The following is a 19,670-nucleotide window of genomic DNA, read 5'->3' as shown; positions in this document are numbered from 1 at the left end:
GGCTCCGTTGAAAGATGATAGCAAACAAGTAGGAGTTGATTCACGCAGAGAAGCGTTTCCTCTGGTGTCGGGAAGTGATATTAACATGAGCATCAAAGTGTGTGGGAGTCAGAAGAATCAATCTACGCCTGGATCCAGTGCAAGAGTATTTACTCTGTACACACCTGGACACATGTGGACACGCGACCATCTCACTGTGTTCATGTGGCCCTCAAGAGTAAAACTATAACAACGAACATGTTTTATGTTTTAGAGCGCGAATTAAGAACTTTATTTTCTATTTAAAGAACATGAACTCATGAATGAAATCAATTATCTATATATACTAGTTAAGATTTATTTTCCAATTTTCTTTTTACATTCTTGTACCTAAAAATAAATTTAGATAAAATCTATAGTTTTTACATGATATTTCCATAGTTCAGTTATGGTTTATGCCTGAATAGAATGTGTCTAAAATATACTTTATTTATTCTTTTGTTTGGCTTGACAACCACTCACAAGATTCAATAATACTCCTCCCCTGATGTAGGATCGTTTAGTTTGTTTAGTATCAAAGGTGGCATCAGTAAGAGCTGCTGTTATTGATGGCTGAAGACGGTAAGTAATATCAGTTGTCACAGTCGCAGTAATGTAGTATTGACAGTTGGTTACAAATACAGTGGTCCCTCGTTTATTGTGTGGGTTATGCTTTTAAACCCCCAGAATAAACATAAATAATGACTATTTCATGTCACTATTAAATACATGAGGCCTCATAATCCCTCCATGCACTCTTTATAAACCTTTCTCAACTATCTTCAAGATGTTCCACATTCTCACCTTTTTCATATTTTATTAATAAATGATTAATGATTACTCACCATAATATTGTTACAGTGGGGTTTGCAGTTATTTTTTGTTTTATGTTCAGGATTTTAAACAGGTCGGTGATGGTGTCTGAGACTGACTCTGATTGGCTCAGTTGGATAAAGTATGTATCGCTTTCCAGGTTTAAGGGGAGAAAGTTGTTTTGGTTGTTGAACAGCCTAAAACTAGAAGAGCGTTTCTGTGTTTTGGTGTTTGCTGTGGCCTATAGCAGCCGGTACTTCAGCGATCTAATAAATCTCTCGTAGCCTCAGTCTCTAACGCTTCAATATGAAAACTACAGAACACAAGGTACGAAGAACTTTGATGTTCACTGACCTAATCAGTGAATAAAACGGATTCAAAAAGTAGGATTTTCACATTAAATCACACAAATATATTTAAATGTGCAGTACTGTATGCAAAAAAAAACAAGACGGTACAGAAGGTGAACGGAGATATGTCAAGGGACCACTACAGTTGTAACAGACGCAATTGGGAGTGGTAAATTAGAAACACGAGTAGTACTTGAAGAATATGTCACCAGTACTCACCTGGTATTAGAAATAGCAGTAGTAATATTACCAATATCGTCGGTGTAATGGAAATATTAGTGGTTGTGAAATACTAGTAAAAGACAGGAGAGGTCACAATGGTAGACAAGTATTCATAGTAGTATATTAGAGTGTATTATCAGTAACTGCAGCAGTATGAGAAGTAAAATAGTAGTAGATGACTACCACTAGTAGTGTACCTGATGAAAGTATTTGTGGTAGTGGTGCTACTACAAGAGTGACAGTTTTAGTAAGATTACAAAACGTGTTAGAAGAGGAGTCGTAGATGTAGTAGTAGAATAAGTACTAGTATTCAAAAATAAAGCATTAGTTGAAAAAGTAAGAGAATCGTCACCTATACATGTGTGAGACCAAGACTGGTCTGGAGAACTAAAGGGAGTTTAGACTGGGTTAGTGTAATAGTAAAGTGGCGGTGGTGGAATTAGTTGCAGTAGAAATGATACCATCAGTGATATTAGTTGTAGTAAATGGGATGAAAAGTAATAAAAGTATTAGTTTATCAAGTAGCCGCATCATAGTAGTGACAATAGTAGTAAGATTACAAAAGTCAGCAATGTTGTAATAACACTTAAAGTTGGAAGTGACACTAAAGTTTGAGGTTCTTTCTTCTTTCAAGTCTTAACATAAGTTTCTGTCAACAATAGTCCAGAAAAGTTTGTAGCGTTCTTGTGTGTGCGTTTGCATGCGTGTGTGTGTGACTCCCCTCCAGCTACACCCGTAAACCTTCCCTCTGAGGATCCTGTTTCTTTTGAACATATTTCAGTCCAGCGTTTACAGTTTGTGAAACCGCTGGTTCCGGAAGGTTGAACCAACGCGTCCCAGTTTAGTTCTGCTGGACTGTGTTTTATAAGCCTCCCGTGGGGCTGCTGGACTGACCGGGAGAAGTGTGAGGGGGGGGTTCGTTCACGAGTGTACCCCTGACCAGTATCAGGCCCGTCACTTTTTATGTCGGCCCGGCTCACGGCGGGCAGCTTGTTTTTTACGGCGCCCCCTCTGTGGCGACGCAGTGGCGGCAGATTAAGAACATGCAGAACAGTCGCCCGTGTTTTGTGTGTGTTTACATGTTTATTATGTGTGGTGTTTACTGTGTGGGTCTGTGCGCACATGTGTGAGGAACTCTGGAGGACCTTCAGAGGACCATGTGGGAGAGATCCATGCTCAGCTCAAGCTCACGTTCATCACTAGACGAGACACTAGCAGGAAAAAACAGAACCATGTGCGACACAGTCATTTACACATTGATAAGGAAATGATCGCTTGACAATGAGTTGATTTTTGAATTAATTAGTTAGTAAACAGACCATTTACATCCACCAGTATATCTTAGTGATAAGGGTGTCATCATAGGGTTGTAAGAAAATAGCTATACACTTTAGTATTGCCTTTTTTTTTACAATACTATATCGATATACAAAAGCACTGTATCCATCTTTTTTTTTGCTTAGAAAATAAATAAATGTACAATTTACATTAACAGAATATTACAGTTTTGGCCAATAGATGCCAGCAATCATTACGTCCTCCGCAGGAACAATTAAATACCACGAGATGACTGAGGACCGGAGGATACAGTCGACTCCAGCAGCTTTTAAAGTTGATGTTTGGACATATTTTGGTTTCAAAACAGATGAAAGGAGTTACAATTTTGTCAAGAGTCATGTGGTCTGAAAATTCTGCATGAACAACTGTTAAAAGAAGTACAACAATTTTTTTCATACATACTTCAAGTGTTTATTGTACCAGCGTTTATAATGTCCGTAAACTACAACAGAATTGTAGTGTGCTTTTATAGTATTACTCCATGGGGTGTATTACTATTTAGCCTTGTGGAGTAATACTACGGTGACTTGTGGTGCGGCTTTACCAATACTTTAAACAGATTCCTGAGCGTTCCACATAAAATCAGTTTGAAATTAACATTCAAGGCTAATAGGTCGATTTTTGACAAAATGAAAGAATTTTAAATCTGTCTTGTAGTAGGACAACAATGGTTAACAAAGTTGTGTGATTTATCTATTATGTTGGCTATAATTATCAACTATTTTAAGTGGCTCTACAAGAACAAATAATGTATATGATAACTACTGGAAGGGCTTTGCTGTTATAGTTTTAGGCGTTTCTTGAATAGTGTATATGTATTGATCTTATATTAAGACAGAACATGGGAAGAAACATGTTGACACACCTAGTTAAAGCAATAAAATGGGGGATATATTGGACGTAACTCTTGGAATCTGTCTGATTAAAAAACTGAAGTCATGTTTCACAATGTCCGTCAGAAAAAGATGCCGAAGATAAACAAATATCTCTACATAGGTCACATGTGCGCATAGTCTAGGGAGCAAATCGGACCCACAATGTCATTTTATGTGGCCCACAAGATGTTTTTTTGTCAATAATCAAGTGTAAAAAAGTGTTTAAGATAAGGACCAGAGGTGATTTCAATTGTACAAAGACTTCCAATAACATTTAACGTGATGTTGAAGCAAAGGAATTTGACGTGGGAGTGTTTGTTGAAGGAGGACAAACAGAAATAATGAAGACATGTCAAGCTTCCGAGATTGAAAAGATGAAACTGCAATCAGACTCATACTTGTGGTTAATTTGATAAATAAACATTTTTTTAGGCCTGACCTTTTTTGACCTTAAATATTTTGCCGCCTCGTGTGAGTTCGACACCCCTGGCAAAACGAAAAAAGTTGAGTTCGCTCGACTGTCTTTGGTCACAGACCAGCCCAGTGAGTAATAAGTCGCTGCTCCAGTTGAATTCAAAGACACTGAGCTTTGTTTAGGATTTTTAATTTAATGTTTTTTTAATACAACTTAAAATTGCAGCTGTTACTTTAACTATTATTGTACAAGATGTGTTTTACATTTCTCCCTCAGCGGTTGAACTTGAAATCATCAAAATTTGTCCTTCAACACCAAAAAAAAAAGGGAAAAAAAAGTGAGGACCGAGCAGCCTGAGCGTAGCGACGGACAATCGATCTTCAAACGCCTGTCCCATCCCCCCAGGGGAGCAGCCGCTGACAAATAGCCTGAAATCCTGCCGTCTCTAAGACGACTGCTTCCCTCCAAGTGTGAGTTTAACCCATTTAAAGCAACTTAAGTTCAAAACAATAGCAGCTTTCAAATGATGAGCAGGACTGTGCCGCGGTTCCCGCTGGTGTTTGGAGCTCGTCCCCGGTGAGCCTCGCTCTCCCAGCAAACTAATATGTTTGAAGCTCCGACTGCCACTGCCAAGCATGCGCCACAAGCTATTTCAAATGCGAAAGAAATATTGATATTTGAGGCTTCTAAAAACAAAACAAACAAACCAGAGAATAAAAGCAGAAGAATCAAGTCAATGTCCTCTGGAACGGCTCTATTTTTTCACGAGACGCCGGGGACCGACGGTGAGACGACGGTGCTGAAGATTTCCCTCTTTTACCGGCTTGATTTAATTGAGGAAGCTCATGTGCAGAGGCTGCCAATGAAGTATCAAAAATCCGGATGTTTTGGATGACAGTTTTATTTAAGAATTTTGACAAAAGTATGTTTTACAAACTTGAAGCTACTTGGTCAGATACAAAGAGGTGTCCTTAAGAAGCAAAGAAACTATTTATGATTGGATGATGTCACCGAACGTCTGCTTGTTTTCTTTCTAGAAGTTGTTAGAAATGAGAACTTAGAGAATTGTTGTCAAATATTTACAGAATTTATTTTGTAATCTTCATAAAGTGCAAATAAAATAGGGAAACACCTAAAATAAAGTGCATTTTCAGCTTTTTGGGCAAATCACTTTTATCATAGAAAGAACGAAGCGGAAACAGGATGTTGTGATGAAGCTAAACCAGAAATAGTATTTCTGTGAAACATCACAGATACAGATTTCCAGTTTAGAAGCTGATTTATTCCTGTGTTCTTCTTGAATTGACACACAATAATAGATCAACACTGAACACTTCGATGATAGAACATTCCTGCACTGCTTGTCCTCTGTCAATAACAATACTGTTTGACTAAAAAAAAAAGTTTTAATATATTAAAAATACATTTAAATCAGATCAACGTTACTAAGTATAACAGTCATTGATTAATAGTTATTAATTCAGTTAGAAAGACCTTGATATTCACTACAGTTAATTCAGTAATGGTCTATTCTGCATCACGGGTGGGAAGGTAAAGCTTAAAGACCCCTCTCCACTAAAAAGATCATTTTATTATCCTGGCTTGTTTCGAGCACGTGCAAGGGGGGGGCGAGGTGGGATTCTTTCTACCAAGAGAAGAAAATAACGTCTTCTTCTGGGTCCATCTTCTTCCCTCTCATACTCTAACACGTTGATATTTGTTTTCTCAGTAGTTTTAAACCAGAATCATATCAAATCAAACTCCTACATTTTGTGTTTAAAAACAAACCATTCCGAGCCACTTCCTGAAGGAACATGTTGGTTGTTAACCCCAAACTACTGAGGTAGTTAAAGATCAATAAAGAATTGAACAGTTGCGTTGTTTATCTACTCAAGATTCTGCTGCCATCCATCTATAATGAAGATCTGATCGATGCAGTGCAGCGTTCACACCACTAGAGGGACCGAGGGGAGCACGCAGGGAACAGGAAGACTCAGAAATGAAACTTTTAATATTTGTTTCCATCATTTTCCCTTGAACACAGCGAGTCGTTTAAGAGCGTCTGATTCGAAGGACCTGCATGAAGGAGGGTTAAAGACGTGGGGGAGCGCCAGACAACTTGTGTATTAATTCCAGATATTTACTTTTGTTTGTTTTTGCCGTGTTCTGGGCTCCATGGGAGCAATTTCTGCTGTGATGAAACTGAGCAGTCGTCCCTGTGGAGTTCATTACAGCGAGAGCCAGTGCCCACCCCCACTGCTCCCTGGCCAACTGGGAATTGCAGGACCCTTTGGGATGGAAAAAAACGAGTGAAATGCACAAGGGAGGGAGAAGAGAGGCTTCATAAACATTCGGCTAATGACCTCAGATACACTAACAACTGAAGCTGGCTCGTGCGAGGTGTAGTTAATCGTGTCCGCATGAGGCTTTTTATAGTTCAATAATAAATAAAATATGAGTGAATATACTTTTGAAAATCTTTTTTGTAATCCGAGTTAACAATTTCCTGAATATTCAAATAATATATGAAAATAAGTAACTCGAATAACAGGGTCAGATCTTCAAATCAAGAAAAATAAAAGGTTGTAAAGGTCAAAGGTTATATGACTGGTTAGGAAAATTACTTTTATGTTTCTGTGATTACATTAGAAGGTGACATTTTAACTGCATAAAATCTTACACAACCATCCTCTGCGTCGTCGTCCATAGTATTGATTGTTTCTAACGGAGTTGAAAGTAATCAATGCTTTCAATAATAAATAAATAAAAGTGGTGCAAATAATAATGAAAACGTTTTTTTTCCCAGAATCGTGTTTATTGACTGTAATGTAAAAACGAAACATTGTTTGTACTGCAGTAAAGAAGAAAGTGAGCAACATGGTAAAAGTATAATTTATGAATTTGTTTCTATGTGACCTTTGACCTCATAGGGCCACATAAATACAGTCAAAGGGCCTCACTTGGCCCACGTCTGTTCTATTCAAGACTGCGTTTTGTAGTATTGTGTAGTTTTAGTCGTGATTAAATTAGATTGGGATGTTTTCCGTGACTTATATTTATTGTTTAACCGTCACACCAGTGTTGGTAGCAGGAGACGCATGTTGTACGCGTTGCTGTACGACACAATCTGTTGTGAGTCTAGAAAAACAAAAACACCTCTGGGCCTTATTCATTAACTTTTTGTTGCACTTTGAACCAAAAAAAAATCTAAAACTGCCTTCATTTCCGGTGGAAGAGACGCCTGACAAGCATGATGTGAAGACACATGACAAGCCTTCAGTGCTGCCGGTGATGAGGTGGAGTGACGCGGCTTAATGAAACACAACTTTATTACGGCGTCTTGACAGGCAGGTTAATTTTGATGAAGCACTCGCCTCGGGGGAAAAGAGGAAAACAAAAATATGCCTAAACGATCTCATGGAGAAATAGGTCACAGCAGTGAGTGAATTAAGGAGATGGAAGAACACCTGACGTGCCAAAACGCTTCTGACAGGATTCAATAGCTTGTTTTTTATTTAAAGTAGCTGGTTGCAAAGTTCCTGCTCTCGTCGTCGTGTTCGTAATAATGACACCCGTCACTGCGAGGAGTGGAGAATCTGTCGTGTGTTTCAGCAGTTGAACCAGAGACAGTATGTTGATCACACAATATTAAAACTTTCTCTCACAACCCACCTCCTCCACGGCGCTCCAGGATCATGCAACACAATGTTTTCGTGAAGCAAAAAACACTGAGATACAGATCAGAAGAAACAGACTGATTGAGACTAGAAGTGAGACATTTTGGACAGAAAGACTGACAAGTGTCCAAGACGAGACAAACAAGGGAACATGATAGAAAGACACAAAGAGCGATAGACAAAAGGGATGCATGTAGAATGAGAGAGACAAGGACAGCAAAAGACAGGGGTAGATAGATAGACAGAGAAAGAAAGAGAGACAGACATTCACAGAGGCAGAGAGTGACAGAGAGAAAGACTGATGGATAAAGTGATAACGAGAGAGACAGTGAGAAGGAAAGACAGAGAGACGGAACAAAATAGATAGACAGAAGGACATAGATAATAAACGAGACAACAGAATAAAACAGACAGAAAGACTGAACGAAAAAGACGGAACAAAAGAGACAGATTGAATGAAAGACTAATACAAACAAAATGATAGAGATAGATAGATAAGACCGAAAGACAGAACTAAAGAGACAGACAGAAAGACAGAACTAAAGAGACAGACAGAAAGACAGAGAGAAGAGAGAAAAAGACAGAATGAAAGCAGGACAGACAGAACGGAAGAGACAGACAGAAAGAGCAAGAATGAAAGAGAGAAAAAGACAGAATGAAAGAGGGACAGATAGAATGGAAGAGACAGACAGAAAGACCGAGAATGAAAGAGAGAAAAAGACAGAATGAAAGAGGGACAGACAGAACGGAAGAGACAGACAGAAAGACAGAGAATAAAAGAGAGAAAAAGACAGAAAGAAAGAGGGACAGACTGAATGGAAGAGACAGACAGAAAAACAGAACTGAAGAGGCAGACCAAAAGACCGAGAATGAAAGAGAGAAAAAGACAGACTGAATGGAAGAGAGGGACAGGGAGAGTGTATGAGAGACAGATAAAAAGAGCAAAAGAGAGACAGACAGAGAGACAGATGAGAAGAGACAAACAGAACAAAAGATAGAAAGACAGAGAGACAGATCGAAACAGGGACGACAGCATGACAGACAGAGACAATAAGCTTCCATCAATTTAATAACCGTGAGCCTCTCAGGTGCTCATGTTCCTCAGAGAGACTCTCCCATGATGCAGCAGTGTTGCATCATGGGAGAGTCTCTCGTTGAGTACCATAAGGAGTACATAAGTTTTCACAAAAGACGTTTACGTCATCGTCCATAGATACATTGCTTATATATATTACTGCTCAGTCGTCACTGATCTACAGACCATGTCGTAGCAAGACAACATTTCTTCTGTTTACGAGGAAGAACCCTCAGCGAGTAAACAGACGAGACCTCGTCCTGTGAGCACAGACACACACCGTCTGTCGCTCAATGCAAACATCTATACCGAGCCAACAACTAGTCCACGACTCTGGGTGTTGTGCCCATTCGCCAACGTGTGATCCAACATGTCAAAATAGCTGCTCGCGCAACATGCTAACACCAGCTCGCCAAGGAGGTGTGAGGGACTTTTGGCTTTTTCCACAGCGACAGGGATTCAAACGAAGAGGCCAGAAGGTCTTCATCACTGAAACTCTTCTTCCCTCTCACTCTGAAATTAAACCAACACGCCAAAGTCAAGTTGACTCAATTGATGAAAGAAGATTTTTTTTTGTTTGTTAAATCCAGTTTCAATATCAGAGGTTCACAGGCAAACATCCAAACTTGACGTTGACTGTGATATTTCTTAAATCGCTCTTTGATTGCAACTATTTTTACATGCCGTCTGCACAGCCGCGCTGTCGAAGGAACAAAAAGTTTCATGTGCGGCATAGTCTCCACGGGCCGTACGTTTATTCTCACTTCGCTTTACAATGAAAGTTTTCTCCTTGTTGTTTGCTCAAAAGCTGCCTTGAGCTTCAAACCAGCATCAACACTTCCTCGCTTCTTTATTAGCAGGTCATTGATTCTTTGGTGAACAGCATCAAACTTCAGAGCATCAGTGATATCACTGTGGCTGAGGACAATATTTTATTTCATTCCTTTGATGTCAAATGTGTCGACGAGTACAATAGCAAACAGAAATATTGCAAATACTATATTCGCAAGTCGCATAATAACTTACACAGAGCAAGACATCTGAAGGTGAACGATAAACATTTATGGATTTAGAGTTCAAATATATTCTGATGTATGTACAACAGTTTCTTTTTTTTAATACAATGAATGTTTGCTTAGCATTATTTAGCCAAACTCATTTAAACCTTTTTAATAAAATACCAAACTATATTTATACAAATGTTCATTTCTTTGGTAACGTTTTTTTTTTTTACGAAGGCATCTTTATGGAAGTATATCAGTGCCATTTGTGAACAATTGAACTGAATATTTTCTTTATTGAAAAGGTTGAATTTGAATTGAAAATATTCGAAAATTAATTAATCTTTATAGTATTTCTCATGAAATGAATAAAATGTTGGTGTTATAGTGCCAACACGTTTCTATTGAATTTAGAATATTTATTTTTGATTAAATGGAATAAGAACATCAAACTGTACCGTTTAAAAACATATATATATTTTGAAAAAAGGTTTAAAATATTAACCATTCAATCTCCTGATAGCACGGACATACTTCCGTTCTCTCGTCATATATTGCTTGAAAACAAAAGGCACGACGTGACTCACACACACATACATGAACGGCAACACGAGGCCTCGACAGGATTCCTGCTTAACGAGACGCTGCAACATCGCACATGGAAAAAAAAAAAAAAAGAACAAAACATGATGGAGCGTTTTTGACAGTCAATTAATGTCTGCGTCTCTCCGAGGGTGAAGAAACACAAATCTCGTACTAATGAATCTTTGAAAAAGCTGTTTTGGTGGAGTAAAAGCAGACTGAAAGAGTGTGTTTTTAAACTCTGCACGTGTCAAAGATAATACGATAATGTCAGGCGGGTTTGAAAAACTTTGCTTGTCTGCTGTCAGGAATACATTCGTCAGACGTGATCACCGTGCCGTCCCCGCGGGAGCAGGGGAGAGAGTGCAAACGAACACGTCTTTGGATAACACTCTTGCAAACTTTCATTAAAATCTCATCATTGAAATCTTGTAAACACTTGCCTAAACCCTTCTCTAGCTCACAGACCTTCTTAAGCCCGAGGTAGACCCTCAGATGTCAGGATGTCAGGAGATGATTGGAAGCTACACATACGGTGGGTCTTCTGGAGCTTGTTGAGCGGAACAGAAACTATTAAAGCGAAAAATACTCTTGGTGTTTCATCTTGTGTCTGTAATGTAAAACAGCAACAGGATTGGCGATCAGAGCCAACTAAAGAGCTTGAAGTTCCTGACAAAAAAAAAAGGCGACGAGTGAAGCTTCTTGACCTGAACTCACACTTGCACTGCTCACAGAACAGGAGTCGAGAGAGTCGACTCAATAGAGTGACGCTCCAACAATTCAACTCTTGATCCTCTTCTTTCCACTTGCAAGTCTCCATCGAAATCATGTTGACGGTCCCTAAACGTCCCTCAACAACTGGATGATGGCACGCTATATTTTAGTTACATCTTTTAATATCGTAAAATAACAAATATTAGTTTCAGTCATAACTTTGTGTCACGATACACATAAAGTGTTGAAATCTACTCTAGCCCTCATTTTTAGAGAAATCTCTGTGTTTTTGGAGTCACAGTCACAAATGTAGGCTCATCTGATGGAACAATTTCCCTGTCGAGGCTTCAATACAAGATGGACGTCACACACGAGCAGTATGTAGGGATTAATTATTAATGGCCTCATTTTTGAACGAAGAAAAGTCTGCATTAGCGACTTAAAAATGGACATACATTGCTGCTTGAACTCTAAAAAGGAACAGATTACTCTGAAAATAATCCTAACCCAAGTAAAGTAGAACATGACTTGGATTATGCCAATATTTTATACAAACATAATAACAGTTTTATTGTTATTTCAGAATTATTTTAGTGAAACTGTGTGGGACGGAGTGTGGAAAGAGATTTTGTTCGCGCATACTTTGCTCTACATAGAAATCTTCTTCAGCTCATTCAGGAAACTGCTGTGGGAAAGTATTCCCGGGCCCTCCCACATGGGTCGGCCCCATGAACCCTTCCATTAGGACAGGCCAGGTATGCCTCACAGGGTGTGGATGCATGCCACCTTAACTCTATTCTACTTTTATCCCATCACTGTAACTTACTGTAACTCTGAGCATCCAGCTCAAAAACAAAACAATACAACATATACGACATCTTTAGGAGTGAATATTTGTCTACTCTATTGTCACGCGAACACTGTTCTCAGATGTAAACAGTCATGGATGGAAACGGACTAATCTACTTCCTAATGCATGTGATGATCTGAAATCATTGTATGTGCGTCACTCTGCTGCGCAGGAGGCAACACTGAGATCTGATATAAATGTGAGCTCAGATCAGAATCCCACCGAGGCACGGATGAAGTGACACGTCTCAATAAAGTCAGCACAGACCAGATTATGGTTCCACTTAAGAACCGGGATGACTTCCTCACAAGTCTAATACTTTTATCCCTGACATCCTGGATTCCAACATCGGGCTTAAGAAGCGGTCCAACACTTTTTCTGTTACCTCGACTATTAAAACGTTCCCACTTGATATGGAGGAGAAGAGAAAACACTGACTTTAAAAGCTGAATCATTATCTGTGAGCGTCAAAACTAACATTCTGTGGGGGAAGGAAATGGTTTGGGCTGCAAGTCGAGTCACACACTCGTGGTACCACTGGAAATCTTTGACATGAGAGCTCTGTGGAAGAAACATTTGTGTAAAAGTTGGTAGAAGTAAACAAGTCCAGCATGAAAAACAAAAGGCGCTGTCCTGGTTGAACCGGCGGCAGCGACTTAGCTGCCCTGGGTCACGTTCTGCATGCGCTTGGCGATGTCGTAGACGTAGGCGATGTCCGGCCTCTTCTCCGGGTCGGGGTTGATGCACATGTCTACAAGTTTCCTCAGCTGAGCATGTGAAGGGTGAGAGGGGTGAGAGGGGTGAGAGGGGTGAGAGGGGTGAGAGAAACACACATGGTCAACAATAAAATAACAACAGGTGAATAAATAGAAGTACTCAGTGATTGGCTAGAATGATGGAGTACTAGAGCAGAGCTGCTCCTTAAAATGATCAACTTATATATGACTGTTGTGAGGGGCCGTCAAGAGAAAGAAGGGATGATGAAAAATCACCTAAATATATATTTTAAAAATGTATATATCTATCCACACACACACAACTTTATTGATCCTTATCTGATTTTTTTTTATTGTATTATACAGTATATTAATGTTATTTTTCTTCATGTTTTGTCATTTTTTTCCTTTCAGTTGAAAAGAATCAACACATATTTGATTTACATTTAATAAACTATTTACATACAAAGTGCAAGTAACAAAGGAAAAAGAGACTAAAAAAAAAGAAGGTAAAACGCCTTATGTAAGGCTACTACAAATAAGATAAGTTGCTACTTTATTGTACATTGTTTGGATTAGATTAGATATAATGTTTCATTGCAATGAGGGTTCTACTCCCTAGACACAGCTACGGACAGATCATGCAAAACATGAAGGAAAAACTCACAGAAAAATAAATCAAGAAGCAAATAATAGAAAAAATAGACAAATGAAATTACAAGTAAAAAGATAACATTTTAAATGAGTTGATCCAACATCAGCATCTTCTACTTATAGAAGATAATTACTAAACGAAAAGTGTTCCGTTACAGTTCTAAAAAAACAAACCTGGAATATTATTTGTTCTGGTCTTTTTCAAATGAGAAAACAATAAAAAAAAAATCTTTCAATATATTTGCAGAAGCAGGAAATGATAAAAATCTGAAATCAAAAACACATCATCCAAAATAAATGACTTAAGCACTAAGGCCAGTCTTTGAGGTCAGATAAGGTCAAGAAATGTGAATTAAAAATAGTTTTCGTTTTTAAGAATCATATCGAGAACTAAAGATGAATAATTAACACGCGTACAAAGAAAGTTTCTCTGATCAATTTTTAAAAATTTGTATCCGAGCAACACGTGACGGCGCTCGCACAAAGACGGGAGCCTTCGTTAGCGGCCCAGTCACTCACCGCTTTGCCAAAATCACTTTTACCCAAACTGACTCTGACTGACTTGTACCCACATGCACGCACACACAAGCAGCGCTGCCATCCGGAGACAGCACTTACACATGAAGCCAAGCAAAGCGGCTGATTGGAGCAGATAGACAGGCTCGCAGGCAGAACAGCCACAGCCATCATTAAAAAAAAGAATATAGGAGAGGAGTAGAAGGAGGGCTGGTGGTTGGGGGGTGGGGATGGGGGGGCATCCACACAAGGTCGCCATGGTAACCGACTGCCAACTTTCTGGCCGCTGTTGCGTGGCATCGGCTCGGAGTTCTCGTCAGACGTCGCGGTGGAAAGATGTAAATCCAGACAGTTGGAGAATTAGTCCCACTGAATGGAAATGCGGCGCGAGGGGAGGGGCGCAAAGGAGATGCAGATATGTAAAATATTCATGTGCTTTTTTGCATGGTGAGTGGGGTGAGGGCGTGGAGGGGGGTGTCAGGTGGAGGGAGGAAGGGGGGCTCTGCTAAAGGGAGACGTGACGGGAGGAGGGGGGGAGGCATAGACGGCGATGGTTAAATGACACAACAAAGATGAGCAGCTGACAGTTTGCTGCCGATCCTTCAGGAGCATTGTTTACATCCAGACAGGCGCTGTAGGCACCCCCCCTCATCTCCATCCCTCCATCAGCCTGTCTCTCACTCCATCACTCGCTCGCGCTCGCTTTGTCTCCCTTCTTCTTGCCGGATGGGGGTGAAATGTGGGGCAGCGCCGGCGCTTGGAATAGCGGAGATGGGAGGGGAGCTACTGTAACTAATATGCAGTCGCGCAAATACCAAAACACACATGCGGTGAGCGGCAACAACATCGCACAATTAAGTCTGTTTCAACCTGATGAAACAAACGCTGCAGTGGAACAAAAAAAAAAAACACTTTCCCAGGAAAATAAACTCTAGTAAAAACTCTATCTACACAAGAAACATGTGGTACTTTTTCACTTGAACTAGGTTTCACCTACTAGAAGAAGCAGGTTAACATAAACGCATCATAAAGAAAATAAATGCCTATTCCTAATACTGAAATTAAATACAGGCTGCCTCTGTCTGCTGCTCTAAAAATGCATCCGGGCAATTTAAATAGATGCTTCAAGTAGCTAGATCATAGATTTAACAAAAAAGAAGATATGAATTAAAAGTCGATGAGTTCACTGAGAGGGAACCTGACGAGGAGGTGTCAGAAAACACAAAGCTGTGAAGTTATTTTAAGCAAGAAAAATAGTCAGAGAAAGTGGTTTTATTTAAGTAAGAAAAAGGCTAGTTGAGCATTGAGGCCTAACAAGTTTAAGCAAGAGAATTAAACCAATGCAAAATACAACGTTAGGTTTTTAATTAATTACTTACTTACTTAATTTACAAACCGTTTCTAAATATCGTGAGCTTTCACAGACCTAAAAATAAAAAATTTCTTAGCAAATACGAAAATTAGTTTTTTGACATTTTTTAATTCATCATCACAGTTGTTTTTTTATCATGTCATGAAGCTGAAAGATATTTTTGGCCTTTTTTTTTCCAATACAAACTTATTTAACGACGCTCCCTAACTTGTGTTGAAGGGACAAAGGTACTCACTTGTTTTGAATATCTCTGCAGTTATAAAATCAAAATAATAATTGTCGTAGTAAAAGGTTTTGAGTTAAAAAGAAAAAAAAACGTTTTAGTGACACAATGGTACATTTTTGAGTGGTTTATAATTCATAGATATTTATATTTGAAAACTGATTAGAATGTGTTAAGGGCCTGATATTTACAGAACAACAGAGATCAACTTAAATATATATTTGACAATTCAGCATCGTCTGCATCCTCTCACTCGAACCAGTCGTCTGGAAATACAAGGGGGTGCCAGTGTCATACGACGTGGCTGTGACAGAGGCTTTCACAACAAAAAAAGGCTTGTGTTCTGATCCGTCTCTGCTGTGGTGATGGTCTGGTTGCTTCAGCAACAAACAAAGGTTTTAGGGAAGACGATCCCGGTTCACACAACACCCTTCTGAGGTTGCGTCACATGACAACGACACGCCAACACGACATGTCTGTGTCTGTCACTCACAGGGCCGTCATGCAAGAATGTTATCAGCCGGAAACATGGTTTAGACACTTTTTCTCAACCAGGGTGACACAACTCCATTTAATCTTTTTTAACAATTTAATTCTCACTTAAAGTTTCTTTATTCATAGTTTCATGTTATCATTATCAGATCATTAGACTAACCTAAATTAAACATTTTTAACACACTTTAAATGTGACACAAAGGCCAGCAAAAGTCTTAGCATTTAACTTCTGATTAAATGTATGCTAAAACATAACATTTCCAATCATAAAAGCCATTTTAAGATCTAATTTTGGGGTGTTGATCTCTGTCGCCTAAATTGCCAAATTTGAGAGCTAATAGCTGGAAACTCGAGTCTAAACAGGACGTTATACGAGTAACTGTTTTAATTTTGACATCTTTGGTTCAAGCCTACATAACTATCGCTCATTGAATTAACTTCCATCTGAATAAAAATGTCAGAACATCCCAGATTATTTATGGTCATTATTAGGTCAATAAAAAAAAGATAGTTAAACTGAACTGGTCACGATATCATCATATCTTCTTTCAATCAACCTTTTCTTCCTTTAACGCCACTGTGATCCATATGCAATGACATCGCTAATTGAATCAGGCCCACAGGCCATGAGTTTAACACTTATTAATATCTTTATTATGTCTGAAACAAACATAAAACAGAGGGAAAATGTGAAAAGGTAGAAGAATGTTGTGGAAAAAATAGTGGAAATAAAGAGTGCATGCAAACACAACCCTCCATGCTGGCGCGCACACACCAACACACACACATCTCTGGCGCACACACACCAACACAGACACCAACACACACACACACATCTCTGGCAATCAGCAATAAGGTGATCGCCAACCACAGCCTGACTACATTACGTCGGCGTGCACGAATAAGACGATAGCAGAATTACTGCTGAGGAGATTGTACATTTGGAGAGGGGGAAACACGAACCTCCAGCCCGTTTGCTTTCACTCCCACTCCTCAGCACGGCCAGATGCTTTCGATATGTGCGTTTAATTTTCAAACGGAAAAATCATAGCCGCCCTTTTGATCACGGGGTAACATCATACTGTCCTGACGCGCCACAGTCGGGTGGATTCTACTCGCACGTACAAGTTAGAGTCAACACGAGTAATCAGTGCTCTGGCAGGAGACACTGGTGCTCGCAGCCGCGATTTCAGGTTTGATTTGAAGGTGTTTAGACTTTCATGAGACGGGTTTAATACGGAGACTTACCTCCTCTGAGTAGTGGTCAGAAGGCAGGGGGGGATAGTCGCACTGCTCGATCTTCTTACAAAGAGAGTAGAGGTTCATCTTATCACCGTAGAAAGGACTCTGGAGGGCGGCCATCTAAAAAACAGGAAATACAACATAATGAAACATCAATAAGACAATATTTTTTTAGAAATTGGTTCATCTTATGTATATCTAGATAAAAGATAAAGCATAATTTCAATGTTTATATGCGGCCCACCAATTAATTTTATTAAGTCCGCAGGATGGTCTGCTCAAATCAAATTGTGTTCATGTCAGTATTTTAACAAATTTAGATGCTAGGGATTAAAACAAGATAACTTGTCGATTCAAACAATTATACAGAGACTTAATAAGGAATGTGCACGGTGAGTATTAGTTAAACAGCACAACCCCTTATAATTAAGATATATTGAGCACCCAAGAATAAAAATTAATATAGACAAATAATAAAACGGATTTTGCTTCAGCCAACGACTTAGACAGCATAAGGATTTTGGCCTCTTGTGTCACTGAGTTGGACACCCCTGGTTCATACTATATATTCAAAATAAATTACAAATGTCTGATTTTTTTTTTTAAGATGGACAAAACATGCAAAACAAACAAATGTACCTTATTGCTAAATAATTTATTAATTTAATTAATGAAGAAGCACTAAATAATAAAGCTTCAAAATGCCTTAACTGTTTAAAGAATCCCTCCCTTTATCCTTGAACTTATCCTTATCTTGTTGATTATTAAAGTATTAACATTTAACCATTATTTCTAAAACTGAAACTTTCGTTCCATTTTTCACCTTTAACCATTGTAAAATATTGTATTCAAGTTATTTTCCTCCAAATCTGCCCTCCCCATTATCTCTGGTGTTCCCCTGCTACCAATGCATGGGTGTGGTACGCTGCCCTGACTTTAAGCTGGACATCATGGCCCCAGATATCACCAATGTTCTCACAAGTATTCCTTTTACTTATTAGTATGTATGAGTGTGTGCATCTAATGGTATATGGATATACGTGGATCCCTAGATGGGGGATACTATTGCAAGCGTTTTGCAGAAGGTCACTCTTTGAGGTCAGATAAGGTCAAGAAATGTGAATTAAAAGACCTAGAATGCTTTGCAAGACTAAGGAGTGGCTGAATGGCTGTGCAAACTGAGACGAGTCAGTCGATATGGAATGTAAAACTAAAAATGTAAATGTGCATTATTCATCTTTTTTGTAAAAAAAAAAGAAAAAAAAGGACAAATATACAATGTATTCGGATTTTGCACCTTTTGTTAAGCTATAAAATACTTTCTATTGGACTGTTGTGTGCGATCTTGTGTGGTTTGTTTTGGAGGGATGGCAAAAAAAAAAAAATCATAAATTAGGCAACAGCAGAGAAAAAAAGGAAAAGAACTAGAGTCGGGGAAACGGCTACAGGCGCCAGGAGGCAAAGGGTTAAACAAGACCCCGTCGTATTTTCATGCATCTTCTGCTTTTGACAGATGAAAAATGTCAACTGTCCTGTTTGTATTTGGGAGTTTTTGCACTATTCATCTGCTTCATTAGTGCCTGCTGCTCCCAGCCCCTGACAGCTGCCGGCCCCCTGCTCTCACCACACACACACACTGGCAGGAAGATGCACTGCCACACACACACAGATACAACATACACTCATAAACACATACTCATTTTTTCAGACTGTGTCGTCGCAAAGGGTTAGATGATTGACTCACTCGCTGACCTCTGAGGCCCACGTGTGTGTGTGTGCGCCGGTGTGAGCTTCATTGATATTCTGGAGTCATACAATGAACACGCATGCCTGCTGTCTGTCTGAGGGGTGTGAGCTGCTGGTGGCAGAACACACACACTCGCTTCCACACATGTGGACCGGCTCCTTTGTTCCTCCTGCTCTTCCTCAGCTGGGCAGGTCTTGCTCTCCGGGTCCAGGCATGTGAAGCCACAATCTCTGTCCCTGTTAAAGGTCTGGACGGGACCTTGCAGTTTAATTATCAGTGTTCCCGGGCTCCAGCTTTCGCTCCCCGTATGCCAATTAAAAGAAGCTCCGAGATGTTTCCATCTTCTCCCTCTGAGCCTGAACACCCGGGGACTAAAGGGCTCCACACATCCTGACCAGTGCCAGCACACACACACATCTAATTAATGTTATAAAAACATAAATCAAATTATCAAATTTGATTTTGACATTGTGTGGCAACTACTGTGTGTGTGCGGTTTTGTAAAATAATATTCTCCTTATTTTCAAAGGTTTTCTAAGAACTATTATATTACTTTGATATGATACAAAATTGAATAATTTGTTTGTTAGCTAGATCCTCATTATTTTGACTCTCAAACAAACACAAGAACCAAGGCCAAAATACAACACTAAACCTAATACAACTTAACACATTTTGCTCACTTTCTTCTCAATTTTTAAAATTACTTTTTGACAAAATATTAAAAGAATAAGTAGATACTGTATGTACATTTTCTCATCAACATCGACATTTC

General features: G+C 39.2%; 1 protein-coding gene across 1 annotated transcript in view; it reads right to left on the bottom strand.

Annotated features, from left to right (window-relative positions):
* Positions 1-9,702: 9,702 nt before the first annotated feature.
* The window catches only part of nek7 (NIMA-related kinase 7), a 67,686-nt gene continuing 57,718 nt past the window's right edge, over positions 9,703-19,670 (bottom strand). The window contains exons 9-10 of the mRNA XM_087784872.1: positions 17,155-17,268; positions 9,703-12,697 (exon numbers count right to left, since the gene is read on the bottom strand). Of these exons, the coding sequence (XP_087640998.1) occupies positions 12,587-12,697; positions 17,155-17,268 (225 nt within the window). The 3' untranslated portion in view covers positions 9,703-12,586. The remainder of the gene's footprint in view (positions 12,698-17,154; positions 17,269-19,670) is intronic.

The sequence above is a fragment of the Callionymus lyra genome, chromosome 2 (genome assembly GCF_982586985.1).
Source record: "Callionymus lyra chromosome 2, fCalLyr1.hap1.1, whole genome shotgun sequence".
Taxonomy (NCBI): domain Eukaryota; kingdom Metazoa; phylum Chordata; class Actinopteri; order Syngnathiformes; family Callionymidae; genus Callionymus; species Callionymus lyra.
This window is presented reverse-complemented; position numbering and strand designations above follow the sequence as displayed.